The 25,573-nt window shown below is 33.6% G+C and overlaps 2 protein-coding genes, 1 long non-coding RNA gene and 1 pseudogene across 10 annotated transcripts; 2 read left to right on the top strand and 2 right to left on the bottom strand.

Moving 5' to 3' along the window:
• The first annotated feature begins 1,318 nt into the window (after positions 1-1,318).
• On the top strand, positions 1,319-2,365 carry LOC121216202 (uncharacterized). Its single transcript, XR_005912302.1, has 2 exons — positions 1,319-1,608; positions 1,682-2,365. It is a non-coding gene; the product is annotated as an uncharacterized lncRNA (long non-coding RNA).
• Positions 2,366-5,982: 3,617 nt separating this feature from the next.
• On the bottom strand, positions 5,983-13,837 carry LOC107937626 (uncharacterized). 2 transcript variants are annotated; one of them, XM_041091564.1, is made up of 3 exons: positions 13,693-13,837; positions 11,176-12,971; positions 5,983-8,543 (listed from the first exon to the last, which is right to left on the bottom strand). In XM_041091564.1, the coding sequence occupies exon 3, from the start codon at positions 8,407-8,409 to the stop codon at positions 6,280-6,282; it is 2,130 nt and encodes a 709-aa protein (XP_040947498.1). In that variant the 5' UTR covers positions 8,410-8,543; positions 11,176-12,971; positions 13,693-13,837; the 3' UTR covers positions 5,983-6,279. The 2 variants fall into 2 exon arrangements, with proteins under 2 accessions (XP_040947498.1, XP_016726035.1); XM_016870546.2 differs by lacking the exon at positions 13,693-13,837 and adding an exon at positions 10,846-11,071 and having other exon boundaries at positions 11,176-11,361.
• On the bottom strand, positions 11,649-17,192 carry LOC107937617 (probable protein phosphatase 2C 76; annotated as a pseudogene).
• A 1,404-nt stretch (positions 17,193-18,596) lies between these two features.
• On the top strand, positions 18,597-25,531 carry LOC107937618 (cyclic nucleotide-gated ion channel 1). Of its 7 annotated transcripts, none has more exons than XM_016870530.2 (8): positions 18,597-18,918; positions 19,678-19,811; positions 20,281-20,848; positions 21,311-21,523; positions 22,425-22,705; positions 23,589-23,700; positions 24,242-24,478; positions 24,614-25,531. In XM_016870530.2, the coding sequence occupies exons 2-8, from the start codon at positions 19,783-19,785 to the stop codon at positions 25,310-25,312; spliced, it is 2,139 nt and encodes a 712-aa protein (XP_016726019.1). In that variant the 5' UTR covers positions 18,597-18,918; positions 19,678-19,782; the 3' UTR covers positions 25,313-25,531. The 7 variants fall into 7 exon arrangements, with proteins under 7 accessions (XP_016726019.1, XP_016726021.1, XP_016726022.1 ...); XM_016870532.2 differs by having other exon boundaries at positions 18,743-18,914; XM_016870533.2 differs by having other exon boundaries at positions 18,905-19,147.
• The last annotated feature ends 42 nt before the right edge of the window (positions 25,532-25,573 follow it).

Raw genomic sequence — 25,573 nt, 5'->3', positions numbered from 1 at the left:
ATATCCAATGCGTTAGGACACCACATATTGAATTCTCGAGAATGAGCTTTTTATTTATGTTTTAATTAAAAGGGATATTCGGTTTCTTAAATCTCGAGAAAGATTGGAATCCAGTAAGTTAGGACACAATCTTTTCGAGGATATTCCAAATTCCAAGTGTTGCGTTATTTTGAAAGACATGTATAAAATAATTTTGATATTTAAATCTTTTGAATGAATAAAAAAACGATTGTATAATAATGTACAATGCGCAATGATAAATCGTAAATTAAAGCATACACTAAGGAATAATGAATAATCAATAAATACAAGCAAACAAACATAACAACAATAATCTCTATTGTACATCATGCTAATATCACTATCTACATTCAAAAAACTAATAAAAAAAACGAGCCAATTAATGCAAATACGAACCAAATGTACGAGTTTTGAAATAGCTAAAAACAAATGACATGAAAGAAATGGGAATTGTAAATCAATAAAGTATACGTACAAAAATTTAAAATAAATAATATACTAGAAATTGAAATAACCAAAATAAATAACATTATATATATGATATAGTAGGTGTAAAATGTTGAGATAAGTAGAAATAAAAAAATAAAGAATTTGAAAGAAATAATGTATATATATATAGAAAAATAAGAAAAATATAAAACTTGTAGTCTATAGAATATTATATAGGTATGTATGTATAATGAAATAATTTAATATAAACATTGAATATGTATAAAAATAACGTTGTATAAGAATATTAGTACGTGATATTTACATGTAGAATATATAAAAAGTGGATTTTAAAAGAATATTATAAAATAAAAGTTGCTAAAGATATATACTATATTGATTGGTATGAAGAAAATGAAACAATATTCATTGTAAAGCTAAATGAAGATATGAGATATAAAAAAAATAGTTTGAAACAATGATAAATAATAAGGTAATAATTTTATATAGAAAAAGTAAGTAGAAATATAATCAAATATAATAATATTAATAACACAAAGCGGTAATAGTAATAATAGTAACAATAGTAATAATAATAATAATAATAATGAAATTTAATTATAATGATAATAATAACAGTAACAAAACAATCAGAAGGACTAATTTGCAATCAAGACTAAAATTTAAGAGCAAATTCGAAAATAAATACAAGAGGTGCAAACCACATTGAACGCGCGAATAACTAAGGGGGATCAAAAGGGAAATATTCCCAACCCTCAAAACGCGGCGCTTTTGCGCTGGTCAAAAATAAAATAAAAAGTAAATTAAAGGGTGAAATTTAAAAAAGAAAAGAACTGATTTGAACCCAGAACAAAAGAGAGAGGACCAGGAGTGCAATTATCCCTCCCCTGCCAAAACACGCAGATCTAGCCGCGGTTGGATCGGGTCATCGGGTTTAAGGGCCAATACGACACCATTTTGGGGCCACTAAGCAAGACCTCAAACGGCGTCGTTTCTGATTCAATATAAAGCAAAAAAACCCTAAACTAAACAGTTTTCAGCCACTTTGGATGCCATAGCCGCAAGGTTCAAAGAGGAGACCTCTCACCTTTCGCCAGACTCCGATTACGGCGGAGTTAGCGAAGGCGCGATCACCAGGTAAGTCTCCCCCTTTTCTCCTTTATTTTATATTTCAAACCCTAAAATCCCCATCCGGCTCTGATTTAAACAGAATGGACGAGGATTTTGGTGGCGCACCAGCGAAGGTAAAAACCTCCCTTCTCCTCCTCTTTTATTTCCGTTTGGTGCCAAAGAAGAAAACAAAGAATCAAAAAAATAATAAAAAAACGAAAAAAATCACCTCTTTGAACTTTTGATTTTTTTATTGCTTTCTGATTCTCTTTTTTTTTTTTTACAATGTTCGTGCCCCTTATACAAATTTTGTGGTTGGCCTTATATAGCCCAAAAAGAAATACAAAAATCCCTCATTTTCTGTTTTTCTTTCTTGTTACAATTTTTCATTCTCTGTCAATTTTGTTGTACTATTACGCCTCTGCTTGCTGCTTGGTTTCGTTTGCTGCAGGTCGTTGCAGGTGTACGGAGGCCGTACAGTGACTCGTGCGAGGAGCAGTTTGAAGGTGTGGTGGCGCACGCGCGAGAGGAGGCCTGGCTCTGCTGCGGCGCTGGAGTTTACTGTCTAAGGTTTATTTCTCAGCTAGGCTAAGTTGTTGGGCCTCCAATATTGGGCTAGGGTTAGCTGGTTTGGACTTTAGTAGGTTTTGGGTTTAATTTCTGGTATGTAATTAGGTAAAAATGATTTGGGCCACGTTGGGCCCATGTATTTGGACTATGGACTTTTAAACTTTGGCTTGGTTTATTTTATTAACGGGCCGGGCAAATTGGGCCTATTACAGTATCTTTGTAAACTAACTTTAATGGTCACTAAATTAAACATTAAATGCTAATAGTATCGATACTCGTAGAAAAAATATCGATACCTTTTGTTGTAGGTGAATTTAGTGATCTGGCATTTTCATCCCAACAGCTCTATTTATGTTTCCAACAACCACAACGATTGGAAATGAATTTGAGAGTATAAATACCATCTTCCAAAGGTCTTACAAAAAAGAAAAATCATCAAGTCAAAAGTTCAATCAATACAACCTCAGTGCTTAATTCTTTCATACTATTTTTATACACACTTGTGAGCCTTCATTCTTATTCTTTAGCTCAAGTGTATTCTTGTTTATTTGTGCTTAATTGGCAAACATTCTGATCTTATAAGGATTACTTCTTAGTTTGCTATTTGTACTTACTCTTTGAGAGGGTTGAGTATTAAGGTTTGAGTAGAAACCTTAAAGGAGTTGAAATATTAAGATTTTGGGTAGAAATCTTAAGGGAGATTGTAAGGTTAAATCTTGTCCTTAAAGTTATCAAATTAGTGAATTTGAGAAAATTCTTAGTTGTGGAAAGCTAAGGTAATTGAGTAGGCAATTGGGGCCAAACCACTATAAATCGAAGTGTTCATTGACTTTATTTTTTTTCTCAGCAACCACAAAATCTTTAAGAAACCAATTCACCCTCTATTGGTGATTTCGAGTTGATCTTTCGAGCTAACAATTGGTATCAGAGTTAGTCTCTAAAGATGATTTAACAATTAAGAGAAGATCCTCAGAAAAGTTGAAATGATAATTAACTCATTCTACATCAATGAAATCTACTTTCGGGTCAATTTTCTTTGGTGAGTCTTAATCTGTTTCTAAACCTCCTTATTTTAATGGCACTAACCATTCCTATTGGAAGACAATGATGATGTTGTTCATCCAAGCAAATAATCTTGTTATATGAGACATTATTATGGATGATCCTTCAATTCCATCCAAACAAGAAAGAGAGATTTTAGTTCCAAAAAGCAATAAGAAATGTGATGAGGAAGATAAGAGAAACATTCAACTCAATGTTAAGGCATGCACATTCTATTTTGTGCACTTGGTTCAAATAAGTATAGTAGAATTTTGTCTTGTTCAAACGCTAAGGAGATATGGGACAAGCTTGAAGTCACCCATGAAGGCACTAGCCAAGTGAAGAAGTCGAAAGTTAGAATCCTTACACTCAACTACGAAACTTTCAAGATGAAGTCCGAAGAGGAGATTAAGAAGATGTCTGATTGATTTACAATCATCATAAATGGATTGAAGTCTTATAGGAAGACTTATCCAAATGAAGATGTGGTAAGGAATATGCTTCGAATCTTATCTAAATCATGGGAAGCTAAGGTGACCGCAATTGAAGAAGCAAAAAATTTAGAAACATTGACATTGGATGAGTTCATTGGTTTTTCGCTTACACATAAGATGAAACTATGAAGAAGAAGGTTGGTGTTACTCTAAAATCCACCACAAATAAAGATAGTGAATCATGTGAAGATGTTCATGAAGGCAAAAAGATATTCAAGATGTTCATGAACTCCAATAAAGGAAGAAGATTCCAAAAGATGGAGGAATTGAAACTTGAATTTACCAAGGAAAAAGATCACATTATTTGCTATGAGTGCAAGAAACCAGAACACATCAAGTTTGGTTATCCTCAATGGAAGAAGAAGAGGTCTAGCAAATAAAAACACAAGGCCTATGTTGCTGCTTAGAGTGATGAAGATTCATTTGATAAAGAAGATCAAGAAGTAGCCAACCTATGTCTTAAGACCATCAATGGTTTTAAGGTAACGTCTAACTCATCTATTTCAAATTCTTATTCTTTTGATGAGTTGCAAAATGCCGATGATGAATTAGGCTTGAAGTTTGAATTAATGATTTCAAAATATAGGAAAATTGTTTCAAAATTAAAAGATGAAAATAAGTGACTCTCCAAAGACAAGCATGAACTTGAAAGTAAAATAAATGATATGCAAGCTATGATTCCAAGTACATAATTTCAATTTCACACTTCAAAGAAACAATTATTTACTTAAAATTTACTATATTTTTTCAAATATTATTATTTAAAAATTTTATATTATCATTCATAAAGTACACTAACTAGAATAACTAGTCTCATTGAACGATGTCATAACAAGTTAATAAAATTTGACAAAATAATGGTTCAACAAAATACTAATTTAAGTTAAAAATTTTATACTCGTTTTACACTAAGTATTGGATATAATGATAAAACACTTTTTCACTTTAAAAAAATACATGAATTAAAACTTTTAAGAATATTAGAAAGAAACCACGAACTCTAAATATTAATAATAAAATAAGCATGGAAACATAAATAAATAAACAAATTGCCCCGTCTTAAGCAGGCAAAGTAACCAAAGCAGCTTTCTTAATTAATAGGGCCTGATGATGGTCGAAAGTGGTAACCGGTGACTACATCTAATAAAATATGCATTTATATTATACTTTGTACATGTATAACTTTTGATACATTACTAATTTGTTATATATTTTGATATATATTTTTAAAGGATATGTTAGATATATTTATGTGTTTATTTTCGTACCTTTTAAACTTATCAAGTATCAACATAAAAGATTACCACACGCAAGTGTTACGAAGTTAGAATTTTAGTTTGGCAAACTATGCGACCTTAGGTGATAATTTTATATCAAATTCGTCTAAATCAGCTAAACGCTCAAAAAAGTGAGAATTCACAAAAAAATTCTCCAAAGCACCAAAACTTGGCAGAAGCTAACTTTCAAACAAAAAAAAAACAATGAACAAACAAAGAATAACACAAAAAAGCAAAAACACCAAGTGTTTGAATAAATACTCTAAAAAGTATTTAATTACTTTGAATGGAATACAACTAAGTGATTACAAATGAGGAAAAAAACCTATATTTATAGTTGAACTCTCCTAAATCCAACAATGATACAGTTTAAATTACATCAACAATTAAAATTAATATCTATTTACAAAATAAGAGTCCTAAAAGATTTAAATACTATACATTCTTATCTTTTTAAGATTACAATATTCATCATGCTAATTCTAAATTATTAAAATGCTTTCAGTGAACCATTAATGCTTCAACTAAATAGACTACCTCTTTTTGTTCCATGAATCGAATCAATCCAGTTAAATGAGTCAAATTTAACCAGTTGACCTCAACCAGTTGACCTCGTTGAGTGATTCTATGCACATTGGTCATAAACTTTAATCCGCAGCCCATGATACAAGAACATGTATATGAAAACCACTTACGAAGCGAAAAAAATTGTCCCGGATTGGAGTAAAAGAAGAGAGAGAAAAGGAAGTGAAAAAAAATTATCCTTTGATAAAAAAAACAAAATTTTAAACAATAAAATATCTTTTTTACCCACTTTTTTATAAATAGTTTCTATAAAAAATTATAGTAGTAAAATTTAATTATAATTAATGCTTTCCTTTCCTCTTCACTTTTAGAGAAAAATTATTAAAATTATTTGAGAAATAATATGTAACTAATAATTTATTTTTCATAGCTTTGCTCTCTTTTTACTTTCTTTTCCTTTCCAAACATAATGTTAATGTAAACAATAAGCACAGTTCAAGAAGCAAATCCTATTAATTTCGAGTGTTCTATATTAAGCTTTTACCATAGTAAGTAAAAACAAAAGCATGGACCTCACTTGGATCCAACTATGGCACAACAAAAAGAAGCAATTTCTACAGTTCCACAAGCTTACAAAAATATCAAAAACTCACCAGGTTGGTGCAGTCAGCATCTTCATATTCCGATACTTTTAAGCTTTTTCAGCATCATCTGCACATCAACATCCCATGGTCCTCTGGGCAAGCACCATTAGTTAATCATCCTTGGCTTGTTCGCTATTTCTCTACAAACTACCCTTCCCGGGCATTTTCATCAACCATCTCCCCCTGTCCATCTGCCGCAAGTTCTCTTGCACTCTTTAAGGACTCTTTATCAGATTTCAGAGAATTATCCTCCACAGATGTCTCATTGGCTTCATTAATTACCTCAAGTAGCTCTAAGGGGGTGGCTGCTGGGTCTAACTCACGGCATCCCATTGGAGCATTATGAGCTTCTCGGCCTGTAAGCAAGTAATTAGGAACCTGATGTGAAAAGCGAAACATCTCCCCTCTAGGAATCCTCCTGACTTCCTTGGGGTCCATATGCTTATGAAAAACTGTAGTAAAACCAGTAACCTTGACTAGAGGGACCACAGAGACTCCTTGTTCCCCGTTATAATCATCAAGCACTTCCACCATGTCATATTTGTGTATCACTTCATTCGGGGTATGTTCATTCCAATCCGGAGACCAGTTCCTGTAAAGAGCCCAGACATCCCCCTTCCTAGGAAATATTCTAATTACTCCACGCGTACCTTTTGTCCACTGAACCTTGTGGGAGAAATAATTCAATGTTTCACTTATTTCATGTCTGCCACTTCTGAACTCCCCACAAGTTTTGGTGAAACCAGAGCCTATCCAGTCTAGAAAACCAAATTCACTGTTGCTTCTTGAATTTAGCCAACTAATTTTCATCTTAAAAGGCTTTAACGAGATCACCTTGTGAATTCGAGCATAGAATCGGGGCATTCCATCATCATTGTCATACGCAGCCCAGACCTGGTCTTCTTCAAAAGAATTTTCACTTCGACCCAAGTCAAAATTGTGGAAATCAGGATCTGGAACATTTATTGTTAATGATGCAGTCCCCGCATCTGATACGTCAGGAGAAGAGGCAGGAAGAGACTGCTTGCCATGATATTCGTTATTGGTATCATGTCCATCTCCATTTGCCATGCTCCTCTGTTTCCTATTTTCTTTCCCTCTGACCTTCACTTTAACTTTGTCAGCAGTTCTGACTTCAGTTGCTGATCTCCACTCCTTAAGCTTATTACGAATAACATTCTGTGCCTTGTGAATCAGCATGTTTCGAATTTCAAACAATGACAATTCTCTCTCAGTGATGGGCTTGTTATAATTTCCAGAGTACCCATAGATACTTCCTTTTTCGAAAACACTCCTAGATTCAAATGTGTTACCCGAGCCAGGTACATTTCCCATGGCTGTTTGACTTGCCATGTTACCTACATAACCATTACCGTGAATATCATCTTTTCTCTTCTTCAGGAGTTTCTCCGCTTTAAGAGCTTCTTCATGCTCCCTTTTCACTCTCTCTTGACTCTTCCAGAAACTTCCATCATGTACTGAATTCTGAGAACTGGAAGAATTTGTTCCATGGTTAAATAGATTATTATTTGCAGCATGATTCCCTGAAGACTGCTGTTGTGCGGACCAATTTGATGACCTGTAAACATTTGGGGGAGGTGCCTTTTCTAAAGCCAAAAAGGCCTCATGACAATTAGGGCATAGAAGTGTTTGATTCAGGTAAATCCTGAGGTATTCATACTGTGTCTTGCATCTATTGCAAACAGTCCAAAAGGTAGCAGGCTTTTTATTAGAAGCAAATGAGGTTTGACCAACTTGGCTATGACTGTTCCGAGTCCTAACATTTGACGCAAGGTTAGAACTAGAACTGTGAGAGCCATTTGCCCTAGGTGGCACTGATGAAAGCCCACTCTGTACAGGAAATTTCTGTTGAGTTCCCCTAAAATTTATCTTCTGGTTATATGCCAACCTCTTAGACCTATCTGATAATAAGCCCCAGGCCTCAGAAACAAGCTTAAAAGCACCATCTGCACCTACCGACTTGTTTTTATCTGGGTGAAGTATAAGAGCCAGCTTTCTGTATTGTTTTCTCACAAGCTCATCATCTGCAGATGGGTTCAACCCTAGCACACCATACCAATCTGCCTCTCCACTTACTTTATTCTCTGCAGAAATATACACATCTAGTGTTGTCAACATCTGAGCAACACCATCAAGCCCAGGATACAAATTTTGAGCCTTCAAAGCGAACTTTTTAGCTCCATTGTAATCCTTCTCCGTAACCTTCCTTTCGGCAATTTCCTTTGCCCTGAGTGCCTCATCTTTGTTACACTCCATAATTCTGATGTACTTTAATGTGTTTCTTCCTCACCTAGATATTATGAATATGAAAAAGCTTCAAAACCCACGACCTGTATCTTAAGGCTCTTTCATGCCTTAAGACAGAGGTAACAAATCCAAGCTTCTGAAGCCTGATCCAAAGGAAGAAAAACTCTCTTAATAAAAATACACATCTGATTTAGAAAACTAACTGAGAAATAAATGCATTAATTGGATAATATTCTATTAGCATATGCTTTGCTAAAAACGAACAAGACATCTTTTTTTTTGAAACTTCGAGTTTTGGTTTCTTTATAGAGAAGTCCATATTACTAAACAGAGATTATATATTTCTTTATCTGACACACAATCTTATCTAAACAAGAAACAGTTTTCACCATTATTTCAACAGAAGCATGATTGCAAATTCTTACAAAATTCTAATATCACTCCAAATGAATATCTAATGCAGCAATGTGTATGTAGAAAATAACTGCAATACAAATTTTTCATATTACTTTCTAAAATTATAAAAGTAATACCATATCTGGTATTCCTTAAAAAGTGCAAGCACATTCCATTTTCATTTCAAGTGGTTTCAATCCAACGCAATTTGACCTATAATAATTAGTAATATAAGATATCCTTCCAAGAAATCATGTCAAGGTACATTTAGTATGTGTTATCTCTCCATCCCTTGAGCACAAGTAAGCTTAAAGTGAATTAAACACAACCACAAGAATGTCCTTTTATACAAAAAGCACAAGCACATTCCATTTTCATCTCAAGTGGTTTCAATCCGACACAACTTGACCTATAATAATTAGTAATATAAGATATCCTTCCAAGAAATTACGTCATGGTGCATTTAGTATGTGTTCCCTCTCCATCCCTAGAGCACAAAGAAGTTTTAAGTGAATCAAACTCAACCACAAGAGTGTCTTTTTATACAGAAAGTCCTACAAGGCAAGGATAACATTAGTGAACAATTCATCTTACACTCACAAACAGGAACTCAACCAACTTGACAAAATTAGGTACCATAAATAAGGAGGGGTAGATGGATGTCATATGAATATGATTAACTGTCAACAAAGCCAAAGCTCCATAGTTATTTTTATACATAAGAAAAGATGCAACTACCATCTACTTGTTTAACACATGAACACTGACCAATATGTAATTCCAGGTATGTGGAACGTATAAAAGTTTTGTTCTTTTTTTTTTTGGGGGGGGGGGCGGCATCTAAGAAACCGGTTATGCAACAAGAAAAGAACCAGAAATATTGATCAAAGACTTCACCCAGCACCAGACATCAGTTGAAACATGGACAAGCAGTTTTAAGCCACCCAAATGACATTGACCATGGTAGGCACATACCAAGTTTTACAAATTTTAGCGTGACAACCTATATGCATCAACCAGACAAGCTTAGGTTTTGCTATCCAGACAACTCTTACCATCTATGAGAGAGCTTTGCACTTTGCAAACCAGACCAAAGGTTTGCATCACACATTGTTTTCATTGATAATTACGCAACAATACTGAGCTCCATAAGAAAGCTTACAGAATATTGGAAAAACGAACCATCAGTAAACGCTTAACCATCCATGGACAAGCAGTTTTAAGCCACCCAAAAGACATTGACCATGTAGGCACATACCACATACCAAGTTTTATGGTGACCCCACCCATATACATCAACCAGACAAGCTTAGATTTTGCTATCCAGACAACACATACCATCTATGAGAGAAATTTTATTTTGCATACCTGACCAAATGTTTGCATCATGCATCGTTTTTATCAATAACTACGAAACAATAGAGCAAACAAGGCTTACAAAATATTGGAAAAAACGAAATACTCAGTGAACCATCCATCTCATGAACTTGATAACATCAGTTACCATTTGATACAAAAATATATAATATAAAATAATTGTATGTTTTTCCCCTCCTCTAGTGTCCCTCGCCTAGTTCTGACTAGAAATAAATGGGCACAAAAATCAAGAAGCAAGCGGCATTAATAATTTTCCATCATAATTGTAGTGTGCACAACATATATGAGAACTAACACTTCAATATCTTTGAGACAGATTGCAACTTCACCGACTAGTTACGAAGAACAATTACAATACCATCATATTACAGATTCTTGACCTTTGCACCTCACTTACTCAGAGTCTAAATTAACAATACTATTTCATCTAGAGGATACCGAGGGCAAACACAATCTCTCAATCTTAAGAGCATCAAACACATAATCACCATGAAACAAGGCTGCCGCATAATTCCATCAGTATTTTTTTCTTTTAAACAGCCTAAAACCTAAAATGCAAATTTCTCAAGTTTGAAAACTACCAATACTACCCAAATAACGCTAAATAGTCAAACTTACGAGTAACAGCTCCATGAATTAATTTAAAAGGGAAAAAAGAAAAGGAACGCTTACACACGCTGTCATCAGCATTTCATTACTTATAAACAAAACAACGAGATGAACTTTAAGTCATAGTGAATAACCAAAAACAGAAACACTGCTGAAATTCCAACTACACGGAAGGACAATGAAGACTAAAATTGAGTTTTCCATGACTCCATGGATCTACAGTTAAACGAGATTTCGACAAGCTGCCTAACAGTCAAAATTTATCCTTTCGAATTCGACCTGGTAGAAACTGAAAACCCTAGATTTTATAAGTTCCAACGAACAGTCTACAAAAATTATTTTAAAAAATGTTCTTTTGTAATTATGGAAACAAAAAATTGTAGAAAAATATACCTTTCTAAGGAAAATATCTTTGAGGCGAAGCAATTTTGAGCCTGAAGCAAGCAAGAATCGGAAGGGTACAGTCAAAGCCCCTTGAGGACCTAAAGGAATTTTCTTTCTTTTTAGGACACCAAAAGAAATGGAAATGAGATAAAATAAATATTGGGAAAGTTAAGGGATTGGTTTTATATGGCACTACTTATTAGTTCTGCCAACCCGGATTCAACCTTTTTATAATGAATTTTGCTATATAATGACTTAACCAGGGTTAGTTTTTAACTCTTGTTCTTAAATGGCATAATGATATCTTTGGACTTCAAAGTTTTTTAACTTCCTTGATGTAGCTAGTTGATGTTAATGTGACGATTCATATGTATATTACGGCAGCAATTGATTATTTTTAAAAATTATTAAAAAAAAATTGTGAAAAACCTAATATTTTATTTTATTACTCTCATCATGTAAAGTTGCAAAACCTTCTTACCTCAATTGGTAATAAGCACAATGTCTTGAGTGGTGCGCACTAAGATGTCGCCTTCGACAGACAAGCCGAGAGCAATAGGAGTTGTTATGCTTGAAGGACCTACAAGCAACCAGTTGATTTCATTAATACAATAAACACCATTTCAAAGTTTTTTGAGTAAAGACAAACGTTAATCTGAAGAGACGATGGCTGCAAGTATTTGACAACTCATTTGGGTTGAACTACCCCTAGAAAATATATTACCCACGAAGGGGGTCTGTGATGTGGTCCCAAACTGACCACCCGGAACAAACACTAAGATAACAAGACCAAATGAGGCTCTGGCTTGCCCTCCATTGGCCACTCTAAACGTGGTTGTGAAAGTTGAGGGGACAATAGGTTCTTGATCTGTTATAATTTAATATGGCAAATTAGGTTCTTTTATGTATTTAAGGAGCTTGTAAGCAATCATTTTTATGTCAGTTTAGTCGTTTTATTAATTATATATTAGTCATCTTTGATTGAATAAAATGAGTCTTTTTATGATGTTTCTTGACCAATTAGGCCAATTTAAGCCTAATGAAGTTTAATAAGTTGATGTAGTGTGCAGGAAACGACTTGAATCAAACCAGCCAATGAGTTAGTAGACTGCCCAGCAAGTCACGACATTGAAGTTGCTCTAATACTTAGAAGAATCTCTAACTAACATCGACAATGCCTATATTTTGAAACATAAATCTATAAAAATTACGAAGAAATTGTTTGATTACCTTAGATAATTGGATGGCCGATATAACTTCTGTTATTTCTATTATTTCTACTACTTTTTCCTCAGATTCATCTTTGGTTACTTTGGTCATCGATTGCAAGACTATATTGGTGACCTTCCCTTGTAGCAAATGAGACATGTATTTCATGAAGGGAACTGCTACGCTGATGCACTTGCTCGTTCAGGCAGCAACCCAAAACACCTTACCAATCTAGATATATTTTGAAACACTTTTCCATTTTTTATGAACTTTCTAGTTTTACATTTAGTTTTGTTCATGTATGTGTTGTGCAATTTCTTAGTCTAATGTATGCTCCTTTATTTACAAAATAATAATATGTGCCCTTGATGTATGCAATCATTGGCCATTAAGTAGTAGATAAAGGCAGGCAGAAATTGGATGTAATAGTATAAAGTGATTTCTAATTATGCTGATTCCGGATGGTGGAATTTAATCACAATGCATTGAAAATTCCAACCGAAGGTTATCTTTTGTTCCATTCCGGTGAAAGCAATATACGTTAACCTTTTAGCCTTTGTCTCAGCTTCTTCTGCCCAAGCAAGTGCAACTGCCTCCTAAAAACATAAACAAGTTGTTGAGGATCGATCTGTATAAACAACGAAGTAGTAAAAGTGGAGAAGAACGAATACAAATATTTTACACGGAAAACCCTCAAAGAGGAAAACCATGGGCAAAGCAAGCTTTGACTTTTCATTAAATGAATAAACACATTAGTACAATATGGAGAAAATAACCTAAATCTACTAAACGTACATTACCCAAAATCCTGAGCAAAGAGCAAACCAGTAAGCAAAACCTTAAATCTCATAAGACACTTACAAAAAGGGTATAAAATACTCTCTATAATTACCACGAAACTTTCACCAAAACTCATATGCGACTACATCTTGCCACCCTAAAAAAAACCCTTGTTGATTAGCATAACCAAACATAGATACAATGACCTCTTTAAATAGACTTAGATTAAAGTTATAATCATACTAAAAATATTCCTAGAGTAATCAAAGTTTAACTGGGAAAATAATATGAGGCACACTCCACACAAGTAATCATGCATGTAGCAGAAGAGGAAGAATCTAACTTAGAACGTAACCTAATATGTGGATGGACATTATGTGAAACAAGCTTTACCTCATTAGATACATAATCCTAATATCCTTTACAAACAAGCACAAGCAACTCCAACTCTTCATCTATCACTATATCTTGCGAGAACTAATTCATTAATGAGATGTAGCAATTAATACTATGAAATGCTTGGAGCTTGAGGATCACCTGGATCTCTGGTTTTGCAATAACATATTTCTTCACTATGCGATTACCGAAAGCGCGAGTTATACTTATCATGCTACAAACTGATCCACAAAAAAATGATGGAGTAGTATATATCAAGTAATATATCTTTAGTGTGACAGGTAAGCTACAATTTTACTTACCTGTTCTCGTACTATCATTAATAAACCATCCAACATCTTCTATTCTCTTCTGTTCATCAAGTCTATCTGTATTATGTTCTTCAGAAAGAAGGATTGCTTTACAAGAAAAAACAAGGTATTTTCAATTTTAGGAATCTTCGTTGCCATGAAATCTCAACTTTCATTATCATGTCACTTATTTTAATAAAATATAACTCTCCAACAAGTGTTGAGCGCAATGATAAAACATATTACATAAGAGAATTCAAGTTTTCTTTTGGTGAATTACAAGAGAAGGATAAAGCCCTAACAGCAACGCGACTTGCGTGACTTAAACCCGGGTCACACCTAGGGCGGTGAATACCTTAACCATTAGGCCAACACACGATTCAGAGAATTCAAAATTTTTAAAGGGCTAACCCCGGACAACAACGTTATAATCTCAAATCTCCACATATATATATTATTCTCAACAAGTGTGTTATTAACAAGTTTATTTTATTTTAATAAAGTTAATTTAATGTAAGTAAATTCTTCAACAAGGTTTTACAAAACACAAAAATATATGATTTTCTTAACAGAATATTGGTGACAACATTGTTTTGAAGAGTAACTACGAATCTCGAAAGAATTAATCTCTATGAACTGCAAAACGGACACGAAGAATACTTTAATTATAAAAAAAAACCTATAAGCATTATGACGTATTATCATATCATAATATAATAATTTAATTTTTATGAAATTATAATTAAAATAATCTACATTATATTATATCAATATAAAATTTTAAATTTGAATTTTAAGATATAAGTAACAAAAAATTAGTGTAATATCGATAAAAATAAGTATATAATATTTCTCTAGTTTAAATTTTTTATTTCCATTTATATGTGAATTATTTAAAATATGAATCCTAATTTATTAATTACTTTATTAAATAATAGTAAATATATATAATCCATAATTTAATTGAAAATTAAAATTAAAATTTTATAAATATATAAAATTAATTATTTAAATACATTGATGGTGAGCTGAATTAAGAAAACACCTATTTTATAAATATATAAAATTTTATTTTTATATATTTAGTTCATTCATATTTAAATAAATTTATAAAAACATATTTAAATTTTATTAATTTCAATGTAGATTAATATCATGTAACATCTATTTTTAAATATTTATTAAATTTAGTTTAAAGAAAAAATAAAATTAAATTTTAAAGAGAATAAATTTGTTAATTTTAAATATTTATAAAGTATATAGGTAGTTCACATTTTGTACTTTTGAAGTCATGATATTAATATATTTTATATATATTCAAGCTCGGCTTAACTCAAAATATAGTCTTAAAATTTTGTCCAAATTTATTCATATTTGCAAAAGATTAACTCAAGCCCATTTTAGGCACGTCAATATTATTTTTTAATTTTATTTTTAAAAAAATATTTATTTTATTTTAATATTTAATAATTTTATACATTTTTTATTTATTGAAAATGTTTATATAGTAATTTTCACATTATTTTAATTTTTACATTAGAGTAGTATTATATATTTAGTATAGGCTTTTTTCTTTAATGTGTTCTAAATTATATAATATCAAGTATTATAAACTTAAAATTGGGTCGGGTTGAGCTGGACTTGGGCTTTAAATGTTTGAGTTCAAGCCCGACCCATATTATAAATGGGCCTAATATTTTTATCCAAACCTTCCAAAATTTTAGATAAACCTTCAAGCTTGAGCGGATAGCTCGACCTATGAATAGGTCTAACTTTCCCTCATGTTTTCACTTTTAATTTTGTTTAAATTATATATAAAAATTTTATGTGAAAATTTCTACTCCATAAAAAAGATAGCCTTCTTCCTACTTTTAGCAATTTGGCAGAAGCATGTGGATTAGATTGAAATAATAGTATTTAAAGAGAAAATATGCTTAACCATGTAATAATGCAGTTGAAAGTAAGATGTTACTATTTCCAGCCTTGGACGCTATACCCTTGAGTCCCCAGCATGGGCAACATATAGATGGTTACCAACCACCACTGCTGTAATAGCAGCTGAACCATCATCTCGATAAGTAAGTCGTTCCAAATCCTAAAATCTACATCATTCTGTTGAAATGTTTCACCTACCCAATGAAACCAAAATGATAAATGTTTGGGTTTGTTTAATATTGTTTATTATTTTTGGGACAAAAAATATGTTTAAATAAGTTGTTTTTTGAGAGAAAATGTGCTTCTTTGAAGCTAAAAATTAGTTTAAAAGTACTTTTTCCGAAAGTTTGAAAATTTTAGCTCTCACCCAAAATGTTTTCATTCCTAAACTAGGCTGAAATGGGCTAGTAATTCAACCCCATCTCTAGCAACACATCATTAGAGATGTTCAACATACTTATGGCAAGTTTGGTGTTGGTCATCAATTGTGGATGCTTCATTGGATTATCAAAAAGGTATAGCTTCAAATACTTGGCAGCACGAGCACCAAATGCCCTGCAATTGCACATCATGGTGGTGACTGCCATCATCATAATGTATTCTAGCATAGGCAAATAGATGATAAGAGAGACTCTAACCATCAAAGATTCCAACCATGCACACACTCTGCCCATTAATGGTGGAAATCTTAATATCGTAGGTACCATCCATGGTTACTCTATGCCCTCTTCGACATGTGTAGCCATAGCTTAATTTTCCATCTTCGCTACAAATCAAGCAAACATCTCTAATAGCATCAGATATAGAAATAAAAAGAAGAACACTAATATTTACCTTTTCCCTCTTCCGCTAACACCACCATCATCTCAGTCCAGACAGATCCAGAACAATGGCCTCATCCGTTCTTACACCTTCTACCAGATACTGCTCTCAGTCCAACTCCTGCTGGCTATGAATTACAAGTCTTTAACTTATGCATATAATTAAAGTGTAACACAATAATTCCTCCCTCTTACAACGCTTAAAGAAAAGAAAAAATAGAGAGGAATCCAGATCTTACATTTTCCAAAATTTTCTTGAGCAGATGAAAGATGCAACCAAGGAAACTAAAAGAGGCAAAATTTTCGATCAAAATTTTTCTTTTAAAGGAAAAAACTTTGGAACACGTGGAGGATCGAGGGCAATAGGCAGCAACAATCGGATTTTGTTAGAGACACAAGGCAGGAGAGAAAGGGCTGGCAATTTCTATTGTTTGGAGTTGTGACTTGTGACCAGAGAGAGATGGCAATCTGGCAGTGGCTAGTAGTTTCTCTAGGCAAGTCCATGTCCAGTTTGCAAATAATGATTTAATTTTGTTCTATTGGCTACCACGTCATTTCCTTCCTAAATTTCTAATACTGCCAATACAATTTGTTGGATTTTTTGCATAAAGAATATGAAAAAATTAATTACGAAAATATACGGTCTTTAATAGTATTGATTGGTGTTGTCTGACGCACATAACTCTATTTTTCTCTTTAATCATCATCTAATCATTAAATTTTAAAAAATAAAATTCTTTTGTACTATCACTGTGTCAGATGACACCCTTAATTATTTTTTAAAATGCCAATGAAAAAAAAAAGAGTATTTATGAAGAAAAAATATGGGTATTTCGAAAAATAAATACAAGTATTGCCTTGCACAGTGGCGGCATCGAAATTATTTTTAAAAAATTTGATGATTGAGAGATGATTAAGGGGAAAAAGAGGGTGGTGTCATGGTCTGTTAGGTGGCACTAATGGATAAGGTTAAAAACAATTCATTTTTGTAATTAATTTTTTCATAATTTTTTTCGTAATTAATTAAATTTTTTATATTATTTATGTAAAAAAGCTAAATTTATTGGTTTAACTAACAACCCAACAACAATAACAAGTACAAAGGTGATTATACATATATTGCACGATATCATATAACCTTTTGAAATACATTTTTCCTTTCTATTTTTTATTTTTATTTTTTTGAACAATCTTAGCAACTCATAAATAATTTTTATAGTCTCTTTCCAACTCATAAATAAGAAGATAACGCGTTTCAACGCACTCAAACTCACGTTCTCCTGAATTAACAAAAAAACTCGTGTTTAAAACAATTTTCAAATCAATAAAATTCATAATTAAGACTTTTAAAATAATTTAAAAACATTTTAAAACGATTTCTAGGAGTTCAGGAGTATTTGAGATTGAGTACGAATCTTCAAAGATCGAAACAGCTTAAACTAAGAGAGAGAATCCATTCTGGTCTAGTTGTCTCGATACAATCTTAGACATGTAACAATACAACTCACAAATACTACATAATTTTTTTATTGACTTACTTGTACCGACACAACTAACCACCTAGAGTGAAACAACTTTGCCATCACCCAAAACTCCATTCTCACCCACGTGAACCCATTCAAACACTATTAACACATGCCCGATGAAAGATTAAGAACCCAGATGACAAATGAGTTGTGTTTGTCTAGATGATCATTTCGAAAAAGAAACTTGCGGGCGACTTCCCAATTTGCTAAGAGTCTTGAGGTGGGGCATTGGATGCAAATAACAGCTACAAGTAAAAAAAAGTTCATGAAATCGAAAGTGACGAACACAGCCAAAGGCATTGGAGGCAGTAGTCGTTCTTGATTAGTGTGGGATTCAGGGTCAACGACAAGACTCTCTTTGGCTCTGCCAACCAAGTTGACTATTGTTTAGACATCTCACTAATCATGTTCCGCCACATCACCAATTTCGCAAAATTAATCGAAGTCAACCATGCAGCAGAAGAAACTGGACAGGAACGAAGGACTTCCTTTTACCCGCTATGGTATTATTGAGCTTTCCCATGAAGAAAAAAACAAAGGTAGAGAGCTTTTCTCCAGTGGGACCCAAGACCCAAGACCCAAGACTTTATTACTTCCCTAACATCGCCCTCTTTGTCTCTAATTTATTTTCTATTTTCCATTTAAAAAACCATTGAGGTGGCCCTACCCTAGACGTTTCCCGGAAATTTCTTCCCCTTTCTCCATCTCTTGCTCCAGAAGGAAAACAGAGAGGAAATTTTAAATGCAATAATCATTCATCCCCACCCTGTTTGTTTACACCACTGAGATTTGTTAGTATGTTCCTTCTTCCTTCCTTCCAATCTTCTTTTACTTGTTTGTTTGCTATTTCGTTGTTTAATATTCATAAATTTTTATTTTCTCTATATTTTGTTCTTCAATTTCTAGAAGAATGTTTCGAATTTAAAATTTTCCCGACACTTTAGGGCTCTACTTTTCGAATTTAAAAACTTTGACTTTGAAGAAACTGAAACTGAAGCTGAAGGAATTGCTTGCTTGGATGGATGTATGTATGTATGTATGCATGTTGTGAATCATTTATAAATTGTTTTCTAAAATTTGGCTTTGTTTGTTTTGTAATTATTTCTAATTCACTTCTTCCATTTTGCTTTTTCTTTTTGGCGAAAATATTACTGTCAAGTACGTCATGCCTTTCAGATATTTTTGGCAAGTTGTTGGAGGTAGTGGCTTATCTGCAACTCCATGAAACGCGCCATGTTACTTTTTATACTTTTTTCATTGTGTCCCCCTAGTAATTATTATTGTTATGAAACGATTTAATCGAAGTTATGCTTTGATCATTGTTCATGTTGAGGGAGAGTTGTTAACTAAGTTATTGTTTCAGCTTTCTTTCTGATTAGATGTAACTAATTTGATGACTGTTTCCAGTTGTCTTTAATATATGTCGTTTCACTGTCTAATGTTTGTGCAATACTATCTATTTTTGCTTCTGTGTTTGTTTCCAGCTGTCCCTGGTCTGCAATTGTGATTGGAATGGTCTAACATTTGGTTTCATGTATTTTCTTCTCCTTTTAGGGTCCGGCAATCAGATTTTTGCTGTACACGAACAATTTCCTTAAATTTCTGTGTTCCAGAGCTGATACTTCTTCTAGAGATGAGATCATTTAAAAAATTATAATTATGAATTATCCACCAGAGAAGGTTGTGAGGTCAGTACACTAGCATTTCATTTCATCCATTGATTTTCTGCTGCAAAAGATGATTACTTTTTCTTTAGTGGATGCTGGGCTTGATTCTAAGTCTTAAATGTACCTTTTAAAAAAAAAAAGAAATTCAGAATACCATTAAAATAATATTAGATATTCAATTTTGCAAGCAAAATCATCAGCTGTCATTCTTCATCCTTTTGCTTTATGCGATGACGCTATCACTAATACTCGTCACCTTTAGCTTCTGTTACTGACACCACTTCGTTTTGAATGAGCTTGCTCTTCATCTACTGCCACCATGCCTGTTAATTCTCCATTTATCACAGACAGTTATTATACTGTGCCTGAAAATGTTATATATGTGCGATTATTCTTGGTGTTTGGTTTTTCTATTATTAAGGTTCACCCTATTTTATTTTAATTTATATGAAATAATAGACTGATTTTCTTCAATTGAATTGTCTTCCAGGTTCCAGGACTGGAATTCAGAGAAAACCTGCGAAGTACATTATACTAATAATAATGGGATAAATTCAGGGAAATTTACATTTGCAATAAATTCATTTTCAGAAAAGTTTCAAAGAGGGGTTGAATCTGGTTCTGAGAGGATTAAAGCGATTAGAAAGTCATTTAAATCTAGTTCATTCAACCATGTTGTTGCTAAAGGCTTTGGTTCTAGTAAGAAAGTTCTTGATCCACAGGGGCCATTCCTTCAACGCTGGAACAAGATATTTGTATTATCATGTATAATAGCAGTCTCAATTGATCCACTGTTCTTTTACGTTCCAGTGGTTAATGATGACAAGAAGTGCCTTGCCTTGGATGAAAAGATGGAGACCACTGCTTGTGTGCTGCGTTCATTCACTGATATCTTCTATATAATCCATATTATTTTTCAGTTTCGTACTGGATTCATTGCACCTTCTTCTCGTGTATTTGGAAGAGGTGTTTTAGTTGAAGATTCACAGGCAATAGCAAAGAGGTATCTACGGTCATACTTTTTAATTGATGTTCTAGCAGTTCTTCCCCTGCCACAGGTAAGCAAACCTTTTAGGCCTATGAAATGTTCTTCTCTTGTATTTATCCAGTTTATGTGTGACAGATCATATTCTATTTAATCTTTAAAAGTTAAAATGAGTTGCATGGATGGATCTTTTAACTTATTGGGTCAGAAGGAACTTCATTCTCACTTTCAACTGTGAATAGTATTTAGAAATTTCATTTCACTTGAGTTGTTAAACCATTCTATAATCTGTCATACCAACAGTTAGTATCAAGCTGTTAAAAGAATAACTTTAATTGTTCTAACCATTCTTCACTTTTTTAATGGAAATATGTTATTTTATCACAATTCATTGTTGTAGGAACTCCCTTCTCTACATTATCATGTAGTCCTAAATCCTGTACTAGTATATGTGATATTTTGTGGAAGTCGATTTTTATGATCATTGAGCTTGATACTATTTGCTTGGACTTTTAACTTGCTGTTATTTTTGCAGCTGGTGATTTTAATTATCATACCTGAAATGAGCGGATTGAAATCATTGAATACGAAGAACTTGTTGAAAATTGTTGTTCTCTTCCAATATCTTCCAAGAGTTTTTCGAATTTATCCACTGTACAAGGAAGTTACAAGGACCTCTGGCATACTAACTGAAACTGCATGGGCTGGTGCTGCATTCAATCTGTTTCTTTACATGCTAGCAAGCCATGTAAGTTCATTAGACTGGTAGTAGAATATTTTTGGCAATAACTATGTACCTTTTCTTATATTTGCTTTTGTGCATGTATGTTTTGTGTTTGCCTTTGGCCTTTGAATGGTTTATTGCTTGTTAGACCAGACATTTCAAATTAAAACAGCATAAAAAGTATCTCTCTTACCATTTGAACTTTGGTTTGTATGGAGGAAAGGTTTATGTGTTTTTGAAATCAATCTGTTCTATTTTACTGGCTATAATTTCCGGTAAGCAAGTGATATATGTTGTTTCAAATAGAGGTTGAAGCTTTTGTTTGGTAATTTGAAAGCCATACCTAGTTGTTGGTTAAGTTTTGATTGAATGGGTGGAACAGTTAAGCATAATTGTGAAATATGAAAGGTTCTCTATTCAATGTCAGAGCAAGTATATGCATAATGATCAGGCATGGGATAATTTTTATAAGCATAGTTTTCAATTTTTAACCTTCTGTAATGTTCATTCATTGTCCCCTTGATCCTCGCAACAAAATAGTGTCAATTTTGTTAAAAAGTTGAACTTGTTCAGAGTACTTGTGCATTGAAATGGCACTCTCCTGTCAAATATATAAGTTTCTTCTTGTCCATATATATAAGTAAAAGCTGATTACTACTATTTTACAACAAACTGGCATCCTCCTTCATGACTTTAAGCATGCTGATTTTGCTTTTGAATTAACTCTGGGGTAAAATGTTATATGGCGTTCTTATCTCAAATGCATTAGATAAACTTTGCAATGGATCGAATGTAGGTAACTGCATATGTATAAGCCTGGAGTAGTTACATTTCCTGTTTAAAATATATCTCTTTCTATGACTTACAAGCCTATTTCATTCTCCTGCCATATTTTTTAATGGTAAAATGACTAGCTTTTTTGTAGGTTTTTGGGGCTTCTTGGTACTTGTTTTCCGTTGAAAGGGAATTCACATGCTGGAAAGGCGCCTGTGGGAATAATACTACATGCCACCGCTCATTTTACTGTGACAATGGTGATTCTTATTTTAGGACATTGCTAAATCAGTCATGCCCCATACAAACACCCAACACAACGCTTTTCAATTTTGGAATATTCCTTGATGCCCTTCAATCTGGTATTGTGGAGTCAAAAGATTTTCCAGAGAAATTTTTTTACTGTTTCTGGTGGGGCCTGCAAAACCTAAGGTTTGGTCAAATTTGATGCTTTTTTTTTCTTTTTTGCATGAAGTGTTCACTGGTCATTGCTTGTTTTCTTTTACTAGATGGGTTGATTTCAGCTATTTTTGACTAAATCTGTGATACCGTATTACATACATTCTATTCCATCTCTAGCATGCTTGTTGGCATACCATTTTTGAGTTCTTTCACACTAATTTTAGTGTATGACCATGTGTCTCATTAATCTGCCTAATTTCCATCAATATAATATATTGAGTTCGGATTGACAAGATTTATGAATTTAATTAATTAAAACTTATCCAAGCATTTATTTACTCTTTCAACATTCTTTAACTCTATTTCAGTTATCTGGTTAACTCATATGTCATGATCTCTCAGAATCATGATAATAATAAATGAAATGGTCTCTTGTTTTCATTATTGGTCTTCGCTTTGAGGGGGTTGGGTTGAAAAAGTACACATGCAGCCTACACAGAACATATAATGTGATCAACCCTCATAATATATGTGATGATCAGTGGGAAAAGTAAGGGTGTAAGCATTTCTCCTCTTTCTATAATATGGTTTATTGTTTTCCTTTCTTGGGTAGGGTGGAAACACTATTAGGCTTAGTTTAATGTATTGATGAAATTGAGATTACTCCCTGACAAAGCAGCACGATTCATTAGCAATTGTGCTTCAAAATACTGTGGTTAAATGGTTTTAAGAGGACATTGAGTGGTGGTCTTAATTACGACCTTCTTTATTTTGACTTGTTGAATCTATGTCTATCTTCACTCCAACTGCGCTTATTCTAATTTTGGCATATAATCATTTACTTCCTATTTCATTGTTTTCTTGAGCACATTGCCGTTAAGTTCTGAGAATAGCGTCTAATTTCTTTTTGCAGTTCTCTGGGTCAGAACCTTGAAACTAGTACCTATGTATTCGAAATCTGCTTTGCAGTTTTCATTTCGATCTCAGGCTTGGTTCTGTTTTCATTTCTCATTGGAAATATGCAGGTTTGTACAATTTATCTCAGTCTTTGACTTTGTATGTGGAGCTGTTTGTTTTGTAGCAATGGAACTGGTTTCTAATATCTAGGACATGATATTTTTGTTGGTGATTCTTTGCACTCCGAAAGGCTTTTTCTAAAAAAAAAACCAAAAAAAAGTTTCTATCGTTAGGATTTTTGAAAATATTCTGCATGAGCTACAAGCTATTCAGTATTAGCTGAATTGTTGCTTCTGGATCCCCTAAACAATTCTTCTGAGAAGCATAAGAAATATTTTTACAAAGGTAATAGCCTTTCTGTTGTTTTCAGATTTTATAAAGTCCAAGTATCCGCATCTTTGTCACTTTCCTAATTACGAAGGGGCAAAAAATTTGAAACATCACTCATGCGGTTACCAGTGCAATTCCTTCCTCTGTTGCTTTCTCCTAATATTCCAAAGGAGATATCGAACATGTTTAGGATGTTTAGCCTTTTTGATGCTTTGATTTCACTCTTACATAAGGACCCTAAATTATAGGTTATGACTAGTCAAAATTTCTGTGGAACAGACATATTTGCAGTCCACAACTACCAGATTGGAGGAGATGAGAGTGAAAAGACGTGATGCAGAACAATGGATGTCCCACCGCTTACTACCTGAGAATCTGAGGGAGCGGATTAGACGATACGAGCAATACAGGTGGCAAGAAACTAGAGGAGTTGATGAAGAGAATTTACTTCGTAATCTCCCCAAGGACTTAAGAAGGGACATAAAGCGCCATCTTTGCTTGGCTCTGCTCATGAGAGTAGGTGCATTGACCTTCTACTCATTTTTTTTAACCGGGTTGCATACTTTTTAGGAATAAGATTGGTACATGTTATTATTTGACTTGTCTTTTCACTGTGAACCTATAATTTTAAGGTTATTTTACTCCTTTAAGGTGCCAATGTTTGAGAAAATGGATGAGCAATTACTGGATGCAATGTGTGACCGTCTCAAGCCAGTTCTCTACACAGAGGAGAGCTACATTGTTCGGGAGGGAGACCCAGTTGATGAGATGCTCTTCATCATGCGGGGCAAACTATTGACAGTGACAACAAATGGTGGAAGAACTGGCTTCTTTAATTCTGAATATCTGGGGGCAGGAGACTTCTGTGGAGAGGAACTTCTCACATGGGCTCTAGATCCTCATTCTTCATCGAACCTCCCTATCTCAACAAGAACTGTCCGGGCCCTTACAGAAGTTGAAGCTTTTGCTCTGATGGCTGATGACTTAAAGTTTGTTGCTTCTCAGTTCCGTCGGCTTCATAGTAAGCAGCTGCGCCACACTTTCAGGTTCTATTCACAGCAGTGGCGAACTTGGGCTGCTTGTTTTATACAAGCTGCTTGGCGCCGTTATAGCAAAAAGAAACTAGAGGAATCTTTGAGAGAAGAGGAGAATAGATTGCAAGATGCTTTAGCCAATGCTGGTGGGAGCTCGCCTAGTCTGGGTGCCACTATTTACGCCTCACGGTTTGCTGCCAATGCGCTTCGTGCTTTACGGCGAAACCGTTCTCGTAAGGCAAGAGTAACAGAGAGGGTACCGCCTCTGCTGCTTCAGAAGCCAGCAGAGCCTGATTTTACTGCTGAAGAACAGTAAACAGGTAGGCTTTCGTTGCTTTTTTTTCTTTTGGTGACTTTTACACTTGCTGGCATCATGTAAAGGGTTGTGTTTGCCCTCCCTAAAAAGGAAAGATAACTTGGCTGAAAGCTGCCATTTGTTGGGTGTGAGGTCTGTATATGATATGTAAAATCTTCAATATGTCGTTGTTTTGTTCCTTAATTTTCAGCAGTCAACAATTTGTTTTTATGCAGTTTACTTCACATGCGTGTATATATCTTTGTGTTTTGACTGTCAAAT

The sequence above is a fragment of the Gossypium hirsutum genome, chromosome D04, assembly GCF_007990345.1.
Source record: "Gossypium hirsutum isolate 1008001.06 chromosome D04, Gossypium_hirsutum_v2.1, whole genome shotgun sequence".
NCBI classification, from domain to species: Eukaryota; Viridiplantae; Streptophyta; class Magnoliopsida; order Malvales; family Malvaceae; genus Gossypium; species Gossypium hirsutum.
Note: the sequence above shows the minus strand (reverse complement) of the source record. Positions and strands in the feature narration are given on the sequence as shown.

What these genes read in the sequence shown, in the direction of transcription:
- LOC107937626 (XM_041091564.1), bottom strand. Translation starts at nt 8,409, where the DNA reads ATGGAGTGTAACAAAGATGAGGCACTCAGGGCAAAGGAAATTGCCGAA.
- LOC107937618 (XM_016870530.2), top strand. Translation starts at nt 19,783, where the DNA reads ATGAATTATCCACCAGAGAAGGTTGTGAG. An exon ending in TTCTCATTGGAAATATGCAG is followed by an intron (nt 23,701 to 24,241) that starts GTTTGTACAATT and finishes TCTGTGGAACAG; the next exon opens with ACATATTTGCAGTCCACAAC. An exon ending in GCTTGGCTCTGCTCATGAGA is followed by an intron (nt 24,479 to 24,613) that starts GTAGGTGCATTG and finishes TACTCCTTTAAG; the next exon opens with GTGCCAATGTTTGAGAAAAT.